At 36.9% G+C, this 19689-nt stretch overlaps 1 protein-coding gene across 1 annotated transcript in view; it reads right to left on the bottom strand.

Moving 5' to 3' along the window:
* The window catches only part of Naxe (NAD(P)HX epimerase), a 152761-nt gene that overhangs the window by 33034 nt on the left and 100038 nt on the right, over positions 1-19689 (bottom strand). The window contains exons 2-3 of the mRNA XM_090399043.1: positions 16195-16411; positions 2606-2864 (exon numbers count right to left, since the gene is read on the bottom strand). Of these exons, the coding sequence (XP_090255169.1) occupies positions 2606-2864; positions 16195-16411 (476 nt within the window). The remainder of the gene's footprint in view (positions 1-2605; positions 2865-16194; positions 16412-19689) is intronic.

Raw genomic sequence — 19689 nt, 5'->3', positions numbered from 1 at the left:
TTCCAAGTCTGATAACATTTGGAATGAGACACAACAGATGTGCAATTCCAGCACTTCTTATGAAAGACATCATGCATGATGTAATGAGGAAAGTTGAGGTGAGATGTGATTAAACAAGGAGTTCGATCGCATCTCACATAAGTTGTACATCACATAAGGTCAGGTATGGAGGCATAGGCAGTGATTATCACTCATGTTGATGTTTAGTTGAAAAAACACATCTACAGCTAATAACTAACAATGTATTTAGTTAATTGGATCATTATGCCATTTCAACTTGTTCACTGAGGCATCTTCAAGGGTCCAAATAAATATACTAAGCACAAGCACACAGGTACACCAATAGGAAGGCAAACACAGACTTGAGTGTGAAAGACTGGATTGGTCCTACAGTCTTAACTGTCACCTTCTATGGGTATGGTGATGGCACATGCCACATTTCTACAGAGGGTGACAGTTAGGACTGTAGGATAAAAAAAAAACAGGACCTTGCCATCTGAAGTTTGCCATTGTAACCAGTATGCCAATTCAGTAAGGTGGGATTTTGGGCTGTTGGTGAAATAATGCAAAAGATTTAATGAAATAGACAGTGAAGAAACTTAAAAAGGTATAATACTGTTGTACACAAGAGTAGCAACTGGTTGCATTTTAATAAACATATTCAGTAACACAGCTATTTTATTTCAAATAAGGAATGCAAAATCATTTCATAATAGATATCAAATAATATCTAAATAAAAAACAAATTATTGAAATCTAAAAAACTGAAATCAATATACAGAAATGTATAATATAGTGAAATCATATTTCTTGAACTTAAATTGAAACTTAATAATTATTTTATTCAGTTTCCCATCACTGAAAAACACAAAAAAAAAAAAAAAAACATTCAAAATTTATTTGCAAAGTTGTATCTCATGCTCCTGAAACTATCCAAAAACTTAAACCATATAAATTGTATATGGTTTAAGTTTTTGCTTAAATCATATAAATGTTTATGGATTAAAAACAAAAAAGAACACACCCTTGAGGCCCACAGTAGAAAGTATTAGTTTTCCCACTTATAAAGTGGCCAACCTTTAGTCGGAAAGACCTGAGTTTAATTCCCATCGATGACATGAGGAACCTTTATCTGGTCTCTTTCGACTAAAGGTGAGTTAGCCAGTCTCACGAACAGGCAAACCAGCACTGTGAACAAAGATCTACAGTCACAAATACTTGCCCTTAGGGGATGCAGCAGAGAAGTGATGAGCTGGCTGCATTAATTTGTCATAAACTCCTCATTAGGGTACTCTACCCATCCTAAGGAATGGATGAGAAGGGAAGGAAGGAAAGTGGCCAAACACTTAGCCTAAGAGCTTTCTCTCTTTACAGGCCACACCTCCTCCTCCTCCTCACATGTCAAAAACTCTGTGCACTTAAAATCTTATTTATTAGACTGGATCCTGGAAGTTTTTTTGTTTTTTTTAACAAGCCTCCCTATTCACTAATCCCTAAAAGAAACTCAGAACTCATTCATTCTCCTTCTCTCCCATCCCACACCTCATATCAACTTTATTCGCTTTTACTATACACTCTGGCTAACTTGACTAACTCCTTCCCCAATCCTTTTATGGAACATTTTGAAAATACAATCTTAAACTTTGCTCCTCTAAAACACATAATATAGCTATGCTACATTGACAATATATTCTCCATTTGACCACATAGGTTGGATATATTGGAAACGTTTTAGCACACCTCAACAGCCAAAACTTAAGATTCATAATTTCATCATTAAAACGGAAAACAATAACTGTCTCCCCCTTCAATGAGATGCTTAACACCCACCTACCCAATGGATTCTTATCCTTTTCTACCTGCAGGAAACCTACCCACACTGAAAGGTACATCCATCCATTTCTTATCAAATCACCACCCCTTCCGACAATATAGTGTTACAAGACCCTTAAGCAAATCAGAGCTAGAAACCTCTCTCTAGGAATATTAGTCTCACCAGTGAAAATGATATCTGGGACACTTTTTTCAGCCAATGGCTTTCTCCCTTCATAAAATCAACAAAACTCTCTACCACCCTGTAATCCCCTCCCCCAAATCTATTGTTTATTCCCTACATCTGGGGTACCTTAGGGAAAAAATCTCACGCATTCTCAAAAATTAGGTGGTAGAAGTATATTCGCTGGATGGTTGGAACTTCGTCTTCTAACCAACCCAAACTTCTAGCACAGAATAGGATAGCATAATCTATCCTATTAACTGCCAGTTTGTCATTTCTGTAAAGAAATGAAAACTATATTACATATCTAAGACTAAGTCACCTTCAGTTCAGAAAGCCTTAATAAACTTTCCTTGAGTCCTTATTTCAAGCCAAGATTTTCCACAATTAAAGGGCACATGTTCAGAGCATGCAAAAAAAGCATTTAAACTAAAGTTATGTTTTCAAATTATAAAGACTGAGTATGAAATGAGTTTTTATTTTTACCTAAATTATTCAGCTGCTAAGTCAATTGCAAGTACTTCTGATGAAGTTTCTTAGCTTATTCTTTATTCATGAAACAATATACAAATTCTCACTATAGAAGAATTTCCTCATATTAAAACATACCTGAAGGGATGTCAATGCTGCATAATGGAATCTGAATTTTTTTTAATTTATCTAAAACATCAACAAATTCAGAGCGAACTGGAGGTTTGAAGCTAAATCCAAAAAGAGCATCAATGACAATATTATAAGAATCAGTTATTAGCTGTGAATCTGGAAGAAATGACAGGAAAGGAATCTCCATTTCTTGGCATTGTTTGGTAAGATTTTTAAAAAGTGGCTTGTTTGGTTGCTTGGGATAGAAAACAGATGGTTCATAACCCTGAAAGAAAAGAAGAAAAAAAAAAATATATATATATATATATTTTTTAAATTACATGCAGTATACATTAAAAAAATTTTTGGTTTGAGTTCCTTACTCACACCCTCCTTTTTTTTTTTTTAACGCTATGTAAACAGCCCATTAATTTTCAAGATTAAGAATATGTCAAATGTGATAAATAAAAGGATTACTTCTTGGAATATGAAATAAAGAGTAAAGACTAGAATAAAATAAAATGATGGTTGTAGCATATAAAAGGGAAGAACTCAAATAAAAAAAAAAAGTCTTGGCATCTCACTGTGACATTTCAAATAACGTGAACATCTACTTCAAAACTTGTTATTACACTTACAGAAGGTTCTCATATCTAGGTACCAGAGAACAACTGGTTCATATATACTAAAAATGACTCAAGATAGTTTCATAATTTGAACACTGATAATATGGTGGTGCAAGTTAAACATTGGTAATCATGATGGCTGCAGCAAGATAAGTAAATTTTATATTTAAATGTGTGCCGATATTGTTTAAATTATAATTAATTATTACTATGAGAAATTTGAGTATGGAACATGGTGTTTGGATAAATTTCTTAGGTGGTATTACCATAAATTCATTCTTTTTGTTAGCACATTGACACAACAAGGTGGTGAAAGGCAAATCATTGCACAGATCTGCATGGAAGACAAAGTAAACGACATAGATTTCTCAAAAATGGTAGGGTGCCATACCATTTTATGTATGCATGGAAAGATGTCAAAAATATTTATGTAGAGAGGATGAATAAGAATAAAGAACAAGTGTGGGTATATAAGAACTGTGATATTCTAATGGACATTGAGGGTTGCTTAAATATGAGTTTAAATACTTTAAATGAGACAGGAACATGACATCGTAACTGACATGGCAGTTGAAGACTGCGTGAACGTTCAGATAGTGTGTGGAAGTGATAGCAAGGGAAAAAAAGTTCAGTTGACAATAAAGAGGGCAATAATGACAGTGAAAAATGAAAAACAGAATACAATTAATGGTAAGGTGGCAAGCAGGATCAACATCAAACAAGTGTGTGACCAATAAAGTCACACACTTGAATGATAGTGAAAAAAGGATGCAAGATTTGAAAGCTGAGCTACAGATGATTGGGAAGATTCAGAGTGAAATGAAGAGAATTGGAGATATGTAGAAGATGAAAACAACTTGTATTGTATGGTAATTCGATTATTACAGGTGTGGTACATGAGAAAATGCACAAGGTAAAATAAAATGGATATATGGAATAAGTGAGCAAAGGAGTTGGTAGTGGTAGAGACAAATTACTTCCCTGGGAACAAGGAGAATGTAAGATTGGATATCAGGAGGTTGTTGAGAAGGATAAAAGATAATAGTGTGATATGAAAGAGGAAGGGGAGTCAGTGTGTTGCCCTGCTATGACAGTAAGGAGATGAGGCAGAGAGCATGAATGAATGATAAGTTAGAAGTTTGTTAATGTGTGAAATGAGTATGAAAGAAGAATTGAACTGTATAAGAGTGATGGACTGAATCTGAATGGTTCTGATATAAGTCATTTGGAGAGACTGCTGCTGGAAGAAAGAATAATGAGTGCAGAGAATGAATCTGAGCAAGTAAGAAACAATATGAAAGAGCAGGAGAGTAAGAATGAGCTGTTATGTTTGTATAGGAATGCTAGAAGTATCAGAAACAAGGGAAATGAAATGGTTGCAATGACTGAGTTTGTTCATCCAAAAATTGTTGAAATAAGTGAGATATGGGTTGGATGAGAATGACATGCTGACAGTGACAGAGATGGAAAGGTATGGTGTATTTCATGAAAGCAGAAAATGTAAAAAGGGAGGTTAGAATCTTGGAAAAAAGAATATTGATGATAGAAAAAGAGTTGTATCCATACAAGGTAGAGGTACAAAGGATGAATAGTGGCAGTGGTTTCGGAGCAGTATGGTGTGAGATTAGAAGTGAACAGAATGAAATACATAGATGTTGCTACAGACCTGGTAATGTGGAGAATGGCCATGAAACGTATAAGCAAATTAGCCAAGCAAATGGGAAAATAGTGATCATTATGGATGACTTTAATTATGGCAATATAGATTGGGATGATGAGATAGCAACTGGAAGTATAGAAAATTAGTTTCTTGAGTTTTTGAGCCCTAACTACTTCAGGCAGTATGTAACAGAGGGTATGCAAGGATTGAGGGTCATGGATTTGATCATCTCATCAGAGGATGTCATTATAAATGATGTGTAAAAGCTCTCTCCAGTTGTTGAGAGTGACCATGAAGTGATTACCTGCTGGTTATCACTTCATGGTCAAGGAGTTCAATGACTTGGTTGCCAGCCATGTGAAGATTTTTGTGAAGAAAGGGTATACGTATAACTACAAGGCTGATGATTATGAGCAACTCAGCAGATAGCTTGCAGCTGTAGCATAAAGTAGGGAATTTGGTGGAAAGGAGATCAATGCTGCTGGGGTGCTATTTAAGAATATCTAGTAAATAGCAATGTCCAAATGGATTCCAAGGGTCAGAAGATTAAATAGGATAGGTGTGAAATGGATGAATGAAGAGATTAAGCATGCAATACAGAAAAAAAAGAAGGCATTATGAAGGCAACAAACGATGAGTGGTATAAGCAATTTCATGAGGAGTACAAAGAACAGGCAAGAAGAGTGATGGTTGGTAAGAGTTGCAAAAGTTCAATGTGAGCAGCAGTTATTTAATGTAGCAAAAAAAAAAAAAAAAAAAAAAAAAAAAAAAAATTATGGAGGTCTTTCGATATATAGCCAGCAAAAATAAGAATGATTATGGTAGGATGGCCTTGATTGGAGAAAATGGTATAAGGACAACTGCTGCAGAGGATATAGGTGAGATATTTAATGAGCAATTCATAAATATCTTTCATACTTGTGACTGTGACATCATAGAGAGAGAGAGTTTGATTGTAGTGGATGATGAGAAGAAGAGACTGACTGTGAGTGAAGAAGAGGTATATGGGGAATTAAGCAAACTTGATATTAACAGGGCTATGGTACTTGATGACATATCACCATGTATTTTGAAGGAATTTGCAAGGGAGCTGACATTCTGACTTGACATATTCTTTTAATATCAGTCTTGCACTGGGTCAGGTTCCAAAGGAGTGGAAGGAGGGCAAGATTGTACCACTTCATAAAGGAGGTAATAGAATTTAAGCATCAAATTATAGGCCAATCTGTGTGTTGTGGTTAAAGTGTTGGAAAGGCAGCGAGTATCAGGATGGTATATTATCTTTGATGAACAGCATGATTTGCTAAAAGGGGGAGTTATGTTTTAGTAATGTACTTACTTATTACAATAAGACAACAACAACAACAACAGCAGCAGCAGCAGCAGCTTGGATGCAGGAGATGGATACACAGTAGTATACTTAGACTTTTGCAAGGCCTTTGACAGATTACCACATGATAAGTAGATAGTCAAACTAGAGCAGATAAGGTTAATTAGGCTAGTCTGTTGGAATGGAGACTGATTGTCTGATAGGTATCAATAAGTTGTGTATGGGGGAGCAATGTCAAAGAAGGGGAAAGTAACTAGTGGTTAGCCTCAGGTGTCTATCTGTTTTAGGGCCATTGCTGTTTAACCTGTATATTAATGATATTGGAGAAGATATGAATAGGGATATATAATTGTTTCCAGGTGATGCAAAGTTAGGACATACTATGAGGAGTACAGCAAACATTGTGGCCTTACAAGAAGACTCGAATAGACTGAGTGAGTGGTCATGAGTGCAATGAACTCAGTTCAACGTTGTGAAATGTAAAGTTTTAAAATTTGAAAACAAAAATAGGATGTAGAATTTATTCTTAGTGGGGATATATTGTTGGAGGTGGAGGAAATAAGAGATCTTGGGGTGATGGTGGAGAAGGATCTAAAATTTATGAAGATAACCCAATGAATTCTGGCAAATGATGCAGAGTGCACTGACTTGTAGAAGTAAGGAGATTCTGGTTGCATTTTATAAAGCTCTGATCAGGCCAAATATGGGCTACTGTGCACAGATTTAGTGGCCTGGTTTTCAAAAGGATGAAGAGATATTGGAAAAGGTCCAAAGGCAATCAACTAATGTAGTTTCTGATCTCTGGATTGTTGAGTATGAAGAAAGGTTGAGAAGATTCAATTTGCAAAGTCTAGCAGATAGGAAGAAGAGGGATGGTATGACAGAGATGTCCAAATTGGTAAAGGTTGTTATAGGAGTAATGTTGTTCTTGTAGAAAGGCTTATACGTTGGCTGTACATGATTATTAAATTACTTAAGGAATTCACAACGTAAACTGGAATATAAATTAAAATAAACTTTAATACATACTTCCTATATTTCGGCAACATCACGTTGCCATCTTCATGGGAACTTAAGATTAAGATATGCACGCAGGCACTAAAACAGCAAATGAGGTCGAAGAGAGGGACTACTGTGTTTCCTAAAGTCCTGATCGTGCCCCCTAGCAGGCTATATTAGGTATTCTTGGCCACTGGGCTGATGTACGTCTCCCAAATTTGGGGCAGTCTCATGCATCCAAATTTGTTGAGGTTTGGCACATTTTTTAGGGCTGAGGCTGATTCTATGAATAGTCTTTCAAATTTAAACTTGCTGCAGTGTATTACTGTGGCTTTCTTCCAACATATTCTGTAGCGAGTATCCAGAGCATGGTCTGCAAGTCCAGAGTGGCTGTATTGGTGAAACTGGATGTAGTCCTTGTGTTCTCTGAAATTCTGATATTCGTTGTCCTGCCTGTTTGGCCAAAATAGGACATCTTACAGCTGCAAGGGACCTGGTAAACATCAGGTAGGTCTAGGGGAAGTGGTTGGTCTTTTGTGGAGCAGATAAAGGATGCCAATTTTCTACATTGTTTGTAATAAGAGACCAGGTCATATTTTTTTAGGATTTTGATTATTTTTTCAGAAGTACCCCGGATGTAGGGAATAGTGATTGATTTAGAGTAATCTTTATTGTGAAGGGGGGGAGGGGATTGTGGTTTATTGGTTTTAGTGTTTTTTGGGGGCTGTAGCCATTGGCTGAGAACGTGTTAAAGATGTGATTTAGTTCAGTGGTTAGGGCATTGTCATTTGAACAGATTAGTTTAACCCTGTTATGTTGTGTCTTAATAACACCATATTGTTGTGGGGGAAGGGATTGTTGGTGAATGTACCTGCCTGTATGGGTGGGTTTTCTATAAACTGAGAAAACCAAGGTTCCATCAGGCTGGTGGGCAATTGGTGTGTCTAGGAAAGGGAGGCTGTTGTTATTATCCTCTTTTTCCAAGGTGAACTTAATTCTCGGGTGTTGGTTGCTTAAGTGTGTTAAGAAGGAGAGGAGTGTATCTGAGCCATGTGGCCAAATAGCGAACACATCACCATAGCGAAGCCATATAGGTTTTTGTGGGGCAGAGTTTAAGGCTTTCTCTTCAAAAGTCTCCATAAAGAAGTTGGCCAGGGGTGGGGAGAGTGGTGAACCCATGGCTGTCCCCTCTATCTGTTTGTAGAATTTTCCCTGCCAAACGAAATAGCCTGAGTTCATTGTGAACTGAAATAGGGCTGAGATATTGGAAGGGAATTTGGCTTGGATGAGCTCTAAGGTTTCCTTGAGTGGGACATTCGTGAATAGGGAGGAGACGTCCAAAACTGACCATTATGTCATCCACTAATCATCCACCAATTGGTGAGAGTGACCATGAGGTGATTACCTGGGTGGTTGCCAGCAGTGAGAGGACCCCTGTGAGAAAAGGGTATATGTGGAACTACAAGGGGGGGGGTGATTATGAAGAGCTCAGGAGACAGCTTGCACATGTAGCATGGAATGAGGAGTTAGCTGGAAAAGAGATCAATGCAGCTTGGGGGATTTTCAAAAACTATCTAGTAGATGCAATGTCTAAATGTATTCTAAGGGTGAGAAGGTTAAATAAGGTAGGTGTGAGATGGATGAATAAAGAGATTAAGCATGTGATACAGAGAAAAAGGGCATTGTGGAGGCAGCATAAGAGAAGTGGAAAAAACCAATTTCATGAGGTTTACAAAGACCAGGCAAGGAGGGTGACTTGGTTGGTGAGAGCAGATAAAGAGAGGTATGAACAGCAGTTAGCTAATGAAGCCAAAAAGAATCCTAGGGAGTTCTTTCGATATGTAGCCAGCAAAAGAAAGAATGATTATGGAAGGATGACACTGATTGGAGAAAATGGTATAAAGACAGCTGTTGAAGAATGTGTGGTGGAGAGAGATACTTAATGAGCAGTTCATAAAGATCTTTCAGTCTTGTGAATTTGGCTTCATGGAGAGATTGAGAGCAGTTGATGATGGGGAGGAGAGACTGACTGTAAGTGAGCAAGAGGTGTTTGGAGGAGTTGAGTAAACTAGATGTAAATAAGGCTGTGGGACTTGATAATATATCAGCGTGTATTCTGAAGGAATGTGCCAGGGAGTTGACACCTGCCTTGACATATTTTTTTAATATGAGTCTTGCACTTGGTCAAGTTCCTAAGGAGTGGAAGGAGGGCAAGACTGTGCCACTTCATAAAGGAGGTGATAGAACTCAATCATCAAACTATAGGCCTATCTGTGTGTCAGGTATTGTGGTTAAGTTATCGGAGAAGCTTGTGAGAACTATGATCCAGAGTTGGGTTGACAACAATGGTATTATCTTTGATGGACAGCATGGATTTGCTAATCTACTTTGTTTTAGTTTTAGTAATTTTGTCATGTTTTAGTAATCTACTTACTTATTACAATAAAGTGACTGCTTCCTTGGACAGAGGAGAAAGATACACAGTAATATACTTGGATTTCGCAAAGGCTTTTGATAGAGTACCTCATGATAAGTTGACAGTCAAACTGGAGCAGATGGGGTTGGATATTAGATTAGTGCACTGGATTGGAAACTGGCTATCTGATAATTCTCAACATGTTGTGTATGGGGGTGCGATATCCAAGAAAAGGAAAGTCACTAGTGGAGTGTCTCTGGAGTCTGTTTTAGGGCCATTACTGTTTAACTTGCATATTAATGATATTGGTGAAGATTTGGATGGAGATATTCAGTTGTTTGCAGATGATGCAAAGTTGGGACGAACCATAAAGAGTAGTGAAGATGTTGTGGCCTTACAAGAAGACTTGAATAAATTGGGTAATTGGGCACGAAAATGTGAGTTCAATGTTGCAAAATGTAAGGTTTTAAAATTTGGAAAACAAAGATGGGATGCAGAATTTATGCTTGGTGAGAATATATTGTGAGGTAGAGGAAATAAGAGATTTGGGGGTGATAGTGGATAAGGATCTAAAATTTAGGGGACACATCGCCAAAATTGTGAAGACAACACAACGGCTTCTGGGAATGATGCAGAAGACACTGATGTGTAGAAGTAGGGAGATTCTTGTTCCGTTGTATAAGGCTTTGATTAGGCCACACATGGACTATTGTGCCCAGATTTGGTCACCGGGTTTTCAGAAGGATGAAGAGATGTTGGAAAGGATCCAAAGGAGAATGATTAAGGTGGTTTCTGACCTCTGGAATGTTGAGTATGAGAAAAGATTGAGAAGATGTAATTTGCAGAGTCTAGTGGAGAGGAGGAAGAGGGGGAGATATGATAGAGACCTACAAGTTGGTAAGGGGATTGTTATAGGATCAACAGTGGAGTTCTACAGAAAATAGTGGGAGATCAGGGGAGAACCAGCGGTCATCCCTGAAAACTGTATAAAGAGGGTGTGAGTAGGGAAGTGAGAGGCAGGTTTTTTCGTGCAGAGTTGTGAATTATTGGAATGCCTTGCCTGAGAGTGTGGTGTCTGCAAAAAGTTTGAGTGTGTTTAAGACACAGTATGATGAGGTGTGTGTGTGTGTGTGTGTGTGTGTGTGTGTGTGTGTGTGTGTGTGTGTGTGTGTGTGTGTGTGTGTGTGTGTGTGTGTGTGTGTGTGTGAGATAAAAGGACCTCCCAGATAAGTTGACTCTTTTGATTCTTTGACTCCATGAGGTCTTGGGGCAATAATAATAATAATGTCAGTATGTTGGAGTGTAAGGTTTTCTATACTGGCTTTGAAGTGGGCTGAGTTTTTTATGTGTGAAGTTGTGTTGCCAGTATAGTGTGTGTGAGCTCTTTGGCTAAATGTTTGGCTAATTTGTACGTAGGGGAATCAATGCCATCCACCATGGGATGTAATGGCACATTTTGCTTATGTATTTTTGGGAGTCCATATATATATATAAGGGGGAGGTCTAGAGTTAAAAGGTTTTAGTTTGTTGGTAACTTCCACAGGCCAAGAAGTGACCTTCTTAAGGAGCTTTCTATGGAGTTTTCTGATTTGCGAGTTGGTGGGATTATATTCAATACGGAGGTAGGTAGCCAGATCTAATAATAAAGTGTTAAGCTACCTGTGTAGTCAGTTTGGTTGAGAACCACGGTGACATTCCCCTTATCCACTTTAGTGATTACTATTTCTTGGTTTTTCTTCATTTCCTGTAGAGCTATTCACTATTGGATATGTTGATTTTTGGTGGTCTTGCTTTGGTGAGAACACAGGCTACATCCAGTCTAATATTGTTGGTGATGTGGTTTGGAAGGTGGCGGATACTGCGTTCAATCTGGATCATTATTTCTTCAGCCGGTATTTTTCTCGGAGCAATGCCGAAAGTGTGGCCACGTGTAAGAATGTTGAGTGCCTCAGGCTTCAAATCCATGGAAGAAAGGTTGACTACAGTGTTGAGTGGTAGTTTTGGTTTGGAGGCTGAGTTGTTTTTCAGGTTATCAAATTTCTTTATGTGTCGACTCCTTATTTTCTCAAATTCTTTATCTGCAGAAGTGCACGAGACGTCATATAGAATTGTCCAAAGGTCGTGATTCAGCGTGTTGGAAAGCTCCTCCTCTAGCGCCCGAATAGCTTTGTTTGAGTCTGCTAGGAGAACACACGTAGCGGTAATTTGTTCTCGTAGCAGGGCGAAGCTAGCGCGGTTATAAATTCTGAGAGCCTTCTGTGACGAGAAACGGTGCTTAAATTTCACACAATTTGAGATTACTGGATTATCCCGGTAGCGTTTTAGGAAGGTCAAACGATTCAGTTGTCTAGATAGCTTCAGTTTACCGTATTGACGGGCCTTGCGTGCGATAGAATCTCCATGGACGACCATGCTCTGGATACACACCACAGAATACATTGGAAAAAAGCCACAGTAATACACCGCAGCAAGTTTAAATTTGAAAGACTATTCATAGAATCAGCCTCAGCCCTAAAAAACATGCCAAACCTCAACAAATTTGGATGCATGAGACTGCCCCAAATTTGGGAGATGTACATCATGAGAACATCAGCCCAATAGCCAAGAATACCTTATATAGCCCACTAGGGGGCACGATCAGGACTTTAGGAAAAACAGTAGTCTCCTCTCTTCTACCTCATTTGCTGTTTTAGTGCCTGCGTGCATGTGTCTTAATCTTAAGTTTCCATAAAGATGGCAACTTGACTTTGCCGAAATAGTTTATTTTAATTTATATTCCAGTTTATGTTGTGAATTCCTTAAGTAATTTAATAAGAAGTAATGTTGATGAGGTTTTTCATAAAATGGTGGGAAACTTGGGGGGGGGGGGACAAGATGTCATCCCTGGAAGCTGTATAAGGAGGATGTGAGCAAAAGATTTTTGCTCACATCCTTATATGAAGAGTTGTGAATGATTGGAATGAATTGCTAATTACTAATACATTATATATAAGTAATTACTAATACTGTGCTGTTTTTTTTCAGAGAGAGAGAGTCACAAATACACATGGATCTCACTTGATAGCAAAACTAAGAGATGCCATGATTATATCCTAGTCAATAAAAACTAAAAACATCATTCCAGAATGTAAAAAATTTAAGGAAAACATGGATTCTAATTGCAATATTCTATCAGCATAATTAAGGATAAACCACCAAGAGGATACAGACTCAATACCTCAAAATTAATATTATTCAATATTATTATTACTATTATTCCAAGAATCAATATGGAGTTAATGACTCACTGCAGGAAGTCCCTTTGTCATACACACAGCTCATCATACCATGCCTTAATTACATTGAAATGCTCTGCCGACACCGCACTTTCAGGCAATGCATTACAATCATTCACAACTCTCCATGCAAAAAACTTTTTCTCATTATCTTGTTCACATTCTCCTTATACAGCTTCCAAGGATGACCTCTTGTTCTCTGCCCCCATTTCCCACCATTTTATGAAAAGTCTCATCAATATTAATCCTAAAACAACCCCCTTACCAACTTGTATATCTCTATCATACCACTCCTCTTCCTCCTATCTGCTAGACTTTGCAAATTGTATCTTGTCAACCTTTCTTCATACTCAAATGTCCAGAGATCAGAAACTACATTAGTTGATTGCCTATTGTATATTTTACAATGTCAGACAAGGAAAACAATTCATGTATGGTGACAGTCATGGACTTTATGAACAGAAATTTGCATGAAAGGTGAAATAGTCAGGAAGAGATTACAAATTTGTTGTTTGCATTTATCTAATCAGCAAGTTGTGTATGTGAGGAGGAATGACTGTGTTGCCAGAAAAGGAAGGTAACCAGTGGTATGACACAGGATTTTGTTTATGGTCTTCCAGATACACACAGATATTCAGTTGTCTGTTGATGATGCAAATTTGGAATTTAGAATTGATACCAATATCAAATTCCTTTAACTACAAGTTTACTAAAATCTTCCTGAAGATTTCAATAGGCTTGGATCAATAAGTAGAGTTGCTGTTTCAATGTTAATGAGTACAAACTATTGCACTTTGAAGGTCAAGGTATAAGGCAGTACAGTGAGTTTCGGTAAACTGTGCTTCAGAAGATGTATAGTCCATTTATAGTCTGACAGTCTTACTGATAAGAAGAACAAGTAGAGATGGGGAGGGAAATAACTGTCTAAGTGTACAAAGCTATCAGACTATACATGTACTATTATGTGCAAAACTTTCATTTGGCTTCTACTGTGATGTGATAACTGGAAAGGATTCAGAGATGAGTGATGAATAAGTAAATACGAGGAGTTTGAAACACTGTTATGGAAAGTGGATGAGGATATTTAAATTGCATAGTTTATTTGTTGATAAGTAGAAAAGAGGTGATATGAAACATGCTATTGCATAAACAGCATGTGATCCTTTTAAGGGTGATATGTTGTGTGTACAACATATGTTTCATCATATTATGCACAATTTTTTTGTAGAGAAAGATAAGGTTCCATGTAAAGCTTGAATCAACAGAAGTTGCTGGATGTTTCGTATTACATCAAGGAATCCAAGGTCAAGAGCCATTTGTATTAACACATTCATGAGTGAAGCAGCCAGAATATGTTTCTTTATTTACTAGTACAATGTAAGGCACAACACAGCCCAGCGTATTCACCAATCAGCCTTTCTGCTTTATAGTGGTGAAAACTGAATTTTTTTTAAGTGTGTGTGTGGGGGGGGGGGGTTAAGGCAAAGGGACATGACAATAAAATAGTACTATAGAGTTAGATAGAATCATTTATCTAACTGCTATAAAAATACTAACTTTTCTGTGTTCTCCTTTAATTCCTATCAATCTGCGTTGAGCAATACAGTTCCACTTTAACTGTAGATCACATTCTCAAATGTTCCACATTTTAGTACTAAAATGTCTGGTATTAAACTATGACCCCCATCATCTTCACCTCAGTCTTCTCATTGAGTAAACTGCCATCTTTGAGTCTACCTTCCATCCTCTGCAACTACGTTATCAGCTCTCTCTCTCTCTCTCTCTCTCTCTAGTCATTTGCCATCTCCTATGATAGATGGCTTCCTCTCCTCATACTTTTTTTTTTTTTTTTACTAATGCAGCAGGGGTCTAAGAGCTCTAGTCTGCTGCCTACCCTCTTCTCCCTATACATAAATAACTTTTTCGTATTGAACAATAATTCAATCCACATTTCTACTGATTATATTTACTATTTCTTCTACTCGTGACAAACTCCGCAGTGTTCAAACATCCCATGCTTTAAGTATAAAATACTAATTGTCAGATCATTCTTCAGTATGAAGAAACTTAGTTACCTTCAGTGCTGCCAAAATGCAGTCTAATCTTTCCCGCAAAAAAAAATCTCAATTCATCTTACTTCAAAATAGCAGACATGATGAAATCTCCCTCCCTCCATGGACTGACATTTACCTCTAACCTTTTTTCTCATACTACATTAGCTACTTCCTCAGCCTCTAAAAAACTAGACATTTTCCACCCAAGATACCACTTTTACCTATCCAACTATTAATCCTGTACAAATCTCAGATCTTCCCATCCTTGGAATACAATTCTGATGCTAGGGTTGTGACCAAAAACTTTTCTAAATTTCTTGATGCTATTCTAAGATGACCTCTTTCAGCTTTGTCTTTTCTACAAGTACTTTACTGGATACTGCTCCATTGAATTGCCTTCCATTATTCCTCCACTTTCCACTGGGCTTGTTAAAATACATGATGCAGCAGCTACACATCAAAATGTTTCACAGCAGTAATAACATACAGCTGTTCAAGAAAAATATCACTCAGATTCTTTCTTTCCCAAATCACACATGCATCCTAATGTGGTGCCAACATATTACAGGTTCTTCAACCTCTCATGTATAGAAGTGATCTAATAATAAAAAATGTAGGTTTTAGAAGTTACAATGGATTGGGAAAGGAAGATTACAGAAATAGAGAAAAACGTAATTTTCAAATGATGATGATGATGGAGAAATTAAAGTGTTTTAGCAACAGTGGAAGAAGTATGCTGGAAAACATACTTCTGTCTGTTTTCGGCCTGTCGTGAAAATGAGAAAGCAAGAAAGTAATAAGAATGAAATAAGGAATGAAAGCACAAGAAAAAGAGTGGAAGTGAGAGGAAGGAAGAACCAGGAGAAAGAAGTAACTTAGTGAGGAGCAGGAGAAGAGCAATAAGAAGAAGAAGATGAAAAAGTGGGAAAGCAAAGGGGAGAAGGCAAGAGAGAGAAAATGCAGGCCAGGAGAAAGAGCAGGAGACACTAATTATAAAGGAATGTTGCAGATTGTAATAATATATGAAGATGCACTGATTCTCAAGAATCCACTGAAGTTCAGAATGATAATTTTCTTGTGACAAACTCTGCAGTGAATCCCCAAGAATCTCCCATTCACAACATCTTTAATCTTTCTTTAGACATTAATTTAAAATGCAGTGTTACTAAAAATATCTTCATAGTAATCATTCTAGCAACATAATCAGATAGAAATTTCAAATAAACATCTAAGAGAGAGAGATGAAAATTCCTTACAAATAATTTTAAGTGTCTAGCACAAACAAGTCCATCACCTCCATTATTACCAGGACCACAACACACTAGAATTGTTCCTCCTTTAGTCATACTAGACCTAGGATATGTTTTGGCTACAGATGTAGCTACACTCAGGCCTGCTAATTCCATAAGCTGATCAACACTATATGCGTACTCAGTGAAAAGTTCCTCATCTATCTTGACTGCTTCTTCTTGGCTACAGAACAAAGGTAAAATTTAACTATCAAACAAAAACAAAAAATTAACAAAACTTCTTAATTTTATGCATCAAGAGTTAAGAAATCATTTCATTAGAAGAAATTCTTAATTTATATTTAGCTAAAATAGCACCATATAGTTGAACAGCAGATATATATATATAAGGTTTTATTTGCTGAAAAACATCACAAAATGATGTCATGTACAAGTGCATGTGTACAATCTGTACAATCTGAACAAGTGTGTGTGTTAATCTGATTAGTATTCATGTAGATCACAAAAGTCCAATCATAAATATGTCTTCTAAAAACCTGAGAAACACCAAATGCTGCTACAAGAACAGTCTGCAAGTTCATGAAAATATTCTGATTTTTGTTTTTGATGTTGCTGATGGATTCTTATGTCCCCATAAGAATCCATCAAAAACATTTTACAGTGAAGACGATTCCAACATCTGTTGCAGATACTGTTTTATCATCCATGAGTCATTTTATCATCCCTGAAACAGTTTCTGGTTTACTGGAAACAGACACATACCGGCCATATACACATAAACTCCTACCACCACCCAACACAAAAACTAGGGATCATTAATACACTGAAAAACAGGGCTCGGATGATTTGCTCCAATGAACAAGAACTTAAAGATGAATTAAAAGTTATTGGCAATACCCTCCTATGGTTACAGCCAAAATATTATCAACAAAATTCTGTACAAGACCTCACTTGAAAACAAAAATAAACTAGACTACAATAAAACTGTAACCATTCCATACATTAAAATGATATCAGACAAAATAAACAGAATACTACAGAAATACTACTGTAAAGTCACCTTTAAACCCCCTGCAAAAAGAACTTATTGAACTCATCCAAGGATCCATTCCCTCTGCTGGCACACCCTGGAGTATACCGTATTCATTGCACCTGTAATTTGCCAATATATAGAGGAAACAGGATGCACAGTTCCCATCAGAAAAAAGGAACATAAATGACACATTAAATATAATAACTATGGTCAAGTTGGTCTTTCTGATCATGCCCTGAACACTTTGCATAGAATTGACTGGAAAAGCATTTGTTGTTTAGATCACACCAAAACATGGTAGTATGAACATAAATTTAAGGAGGCCTGTGAGATTCTTATCAACCACACTAACAATAATAATGGTCTAAAAATCCCAAAAATATGGGCAATAGTTAATCAAGGTGATGTAAAGTGCTTGCAGGATGATTTAAATAGGCTGACAATATGGGGAAAACATAATGGATGTTAATTTAATGTGGAAAAGTGTAAAGTTATGCATTTTGGAAGGCACATATTCTACCCACTTTCTCCCTAAGAGTTAATTATAAGACCATAGGTAATCCAGAATCTTAATTCTAATAAAACAATTGTCATGTTAATTAAGGACATCATTTTTACTGTAACAAAACTATCTATATGAAAGAATGTTTTTCTGATATTGTCTTAAATAGAATATAGCCTTTGATGTAGTTATTTTATTTTATTTCATTTATTTATTGTAATTTTATTTTATTTTCACTAGAGGTCAGGCCAATAAAATAACCGTTGATCAATTCATTGTCCCTTCAGCATGCTGTGTGAAATGTAATTTAGCTTGTCTCTGCATATATATATATATATATATATATATATATATATATATATATATATATATGTGTGTGTGTGTGTGTGTGTGTGTGTGTGTGTGTGTATACTCCAGATGATAACCTTAATATGAAAGTCAAAATGTCAGAAAATTAAAATAATTATTTATAACACGGTTGTAGAGTCCATAATTTGTGTAAAACAAACACTGGTAATATGGATAAAAGGGTGGCTGATGGACGGATATTAAAAAGTAGTATATGAAGTTACAGAATCTAAGATAAGGCAAGTGACTAGTGGTGTGTCACAGAGCTCTGTGCTTGGACCACTGCTGTTTAATTTGTACATAAATGATATAGGAACTAATTTAAAGGGAGATATTCAGTTGTTTGCTGATGATGCAAAGTTGGGTAGGGTAATAGTTAATCAAGGTGATGTAAAGTGCTTGCAGGATAATTTAAATAGGCTGACAATATGGGGAAAACATAGTGGATGTTAATTTAATGTGGAAAAGTGTAAAGTTATGCATTTTGTAATACAAAGATTACAAGCTGTGTACCACATTAGGGGGACTGTATTCCGGGAAATTGCTGAAACCAGGGATTTGGGAGTAATAGTAAATAGACAGTTGAAGTTTAGAGACCATATTGCTAAAGTAGTCAGGGCAGCTCACAGGATTACTTGGTTATTGTAGAACAAGCAGAGATAAGGAAGTTATCATTCCTCTTTATAAAGCCTTGATATGACCTCATCTGGATTGCTGTGCTCAGGTCTGGTCATCTGGGTTTCTTGGGAATGAGCAAGTGACCAAGATGGTGAGTCTGTAGAATGCTTCCCATGAGAGTACAGTGTAGACTGAGGTTTGTAGATAGCAAAAATTGTTTTGAGAAGTGAAAGGGGGAGGGGGGTATTATAGAAACATTTACGTTACTTAAAGGATTTTATCAGACTGATGCAGGAAAAATGTTTCAGCACTTGGCTAGAGGGGGGAAGAACAAGAAGTCATCCCTGGAAGTTGGTAAGAGTGTGGCAAGCAAGGACGTGATGAGGACTAGATTTGTTGCTTGGAAAGTGGTGAATGAATGGAATGGGATGCTTGAGTCAGTTGTAAGTGTTTTGTCTGTTAATAGTTTCAAGGAGAGGTACAATAGATATTGTGTTGATAGTTTGGGTCTGCCACAATGTCTTCCAACTCCATGGAAGTACCTGTGCAATAATAATAATAATAATAACAATTTGTCCCAACTTTCAGCTTCATTGTATTCTCCTGAAAAGCCAAATCATTCATAGCATTACTAATAACACTACCAACTTTCATATTATCTCCAAAAAAAAATAGAACACTTCTAATCACTAGCAATATCATTGACAAAGATTGAACAGTGGAGTTCCACAGTACTGAACCCTATTATAAATTTAGTTTAATCCTTTATCCAAGTGTGAGCAAACAAAGTTTGTGCCTGAAAATATCTTGAGGACTGAGGTAAGATAGTACAACACCGGGAAACTCGCAGCAAAGGTGGATCAAGCTCTCAACTCCTTGTCTCAGTATCTCCCATAATGCACAGCACATCTCCTTGCAGACATGTATACTGTGCATTAAGGGAGGGGGATGCCATTACCCATACCGGTTTCGACCTTTATTGAGGTCTCGTCAGTAGGAG

The sequence above is a fragment of the Typopeltis vanoorti genome, chromosome 1 (genome assembly GCF_054136105.1).
Source record: "Typopeltis vanoorti isolate ZY-2024b chromosome 1, IOZ_Tvanoo_1.0, whole genome shotgun sequence".
NCBI lineage: Eukaryota > Metazoa > Arthropoda > Arachnida > Uropygi > Thelyphonidae > Typopeltis > Typopeltis vanoorti.
This window is presented reverse-complemented; position numbering and strand designations above follow the sequence as displayed.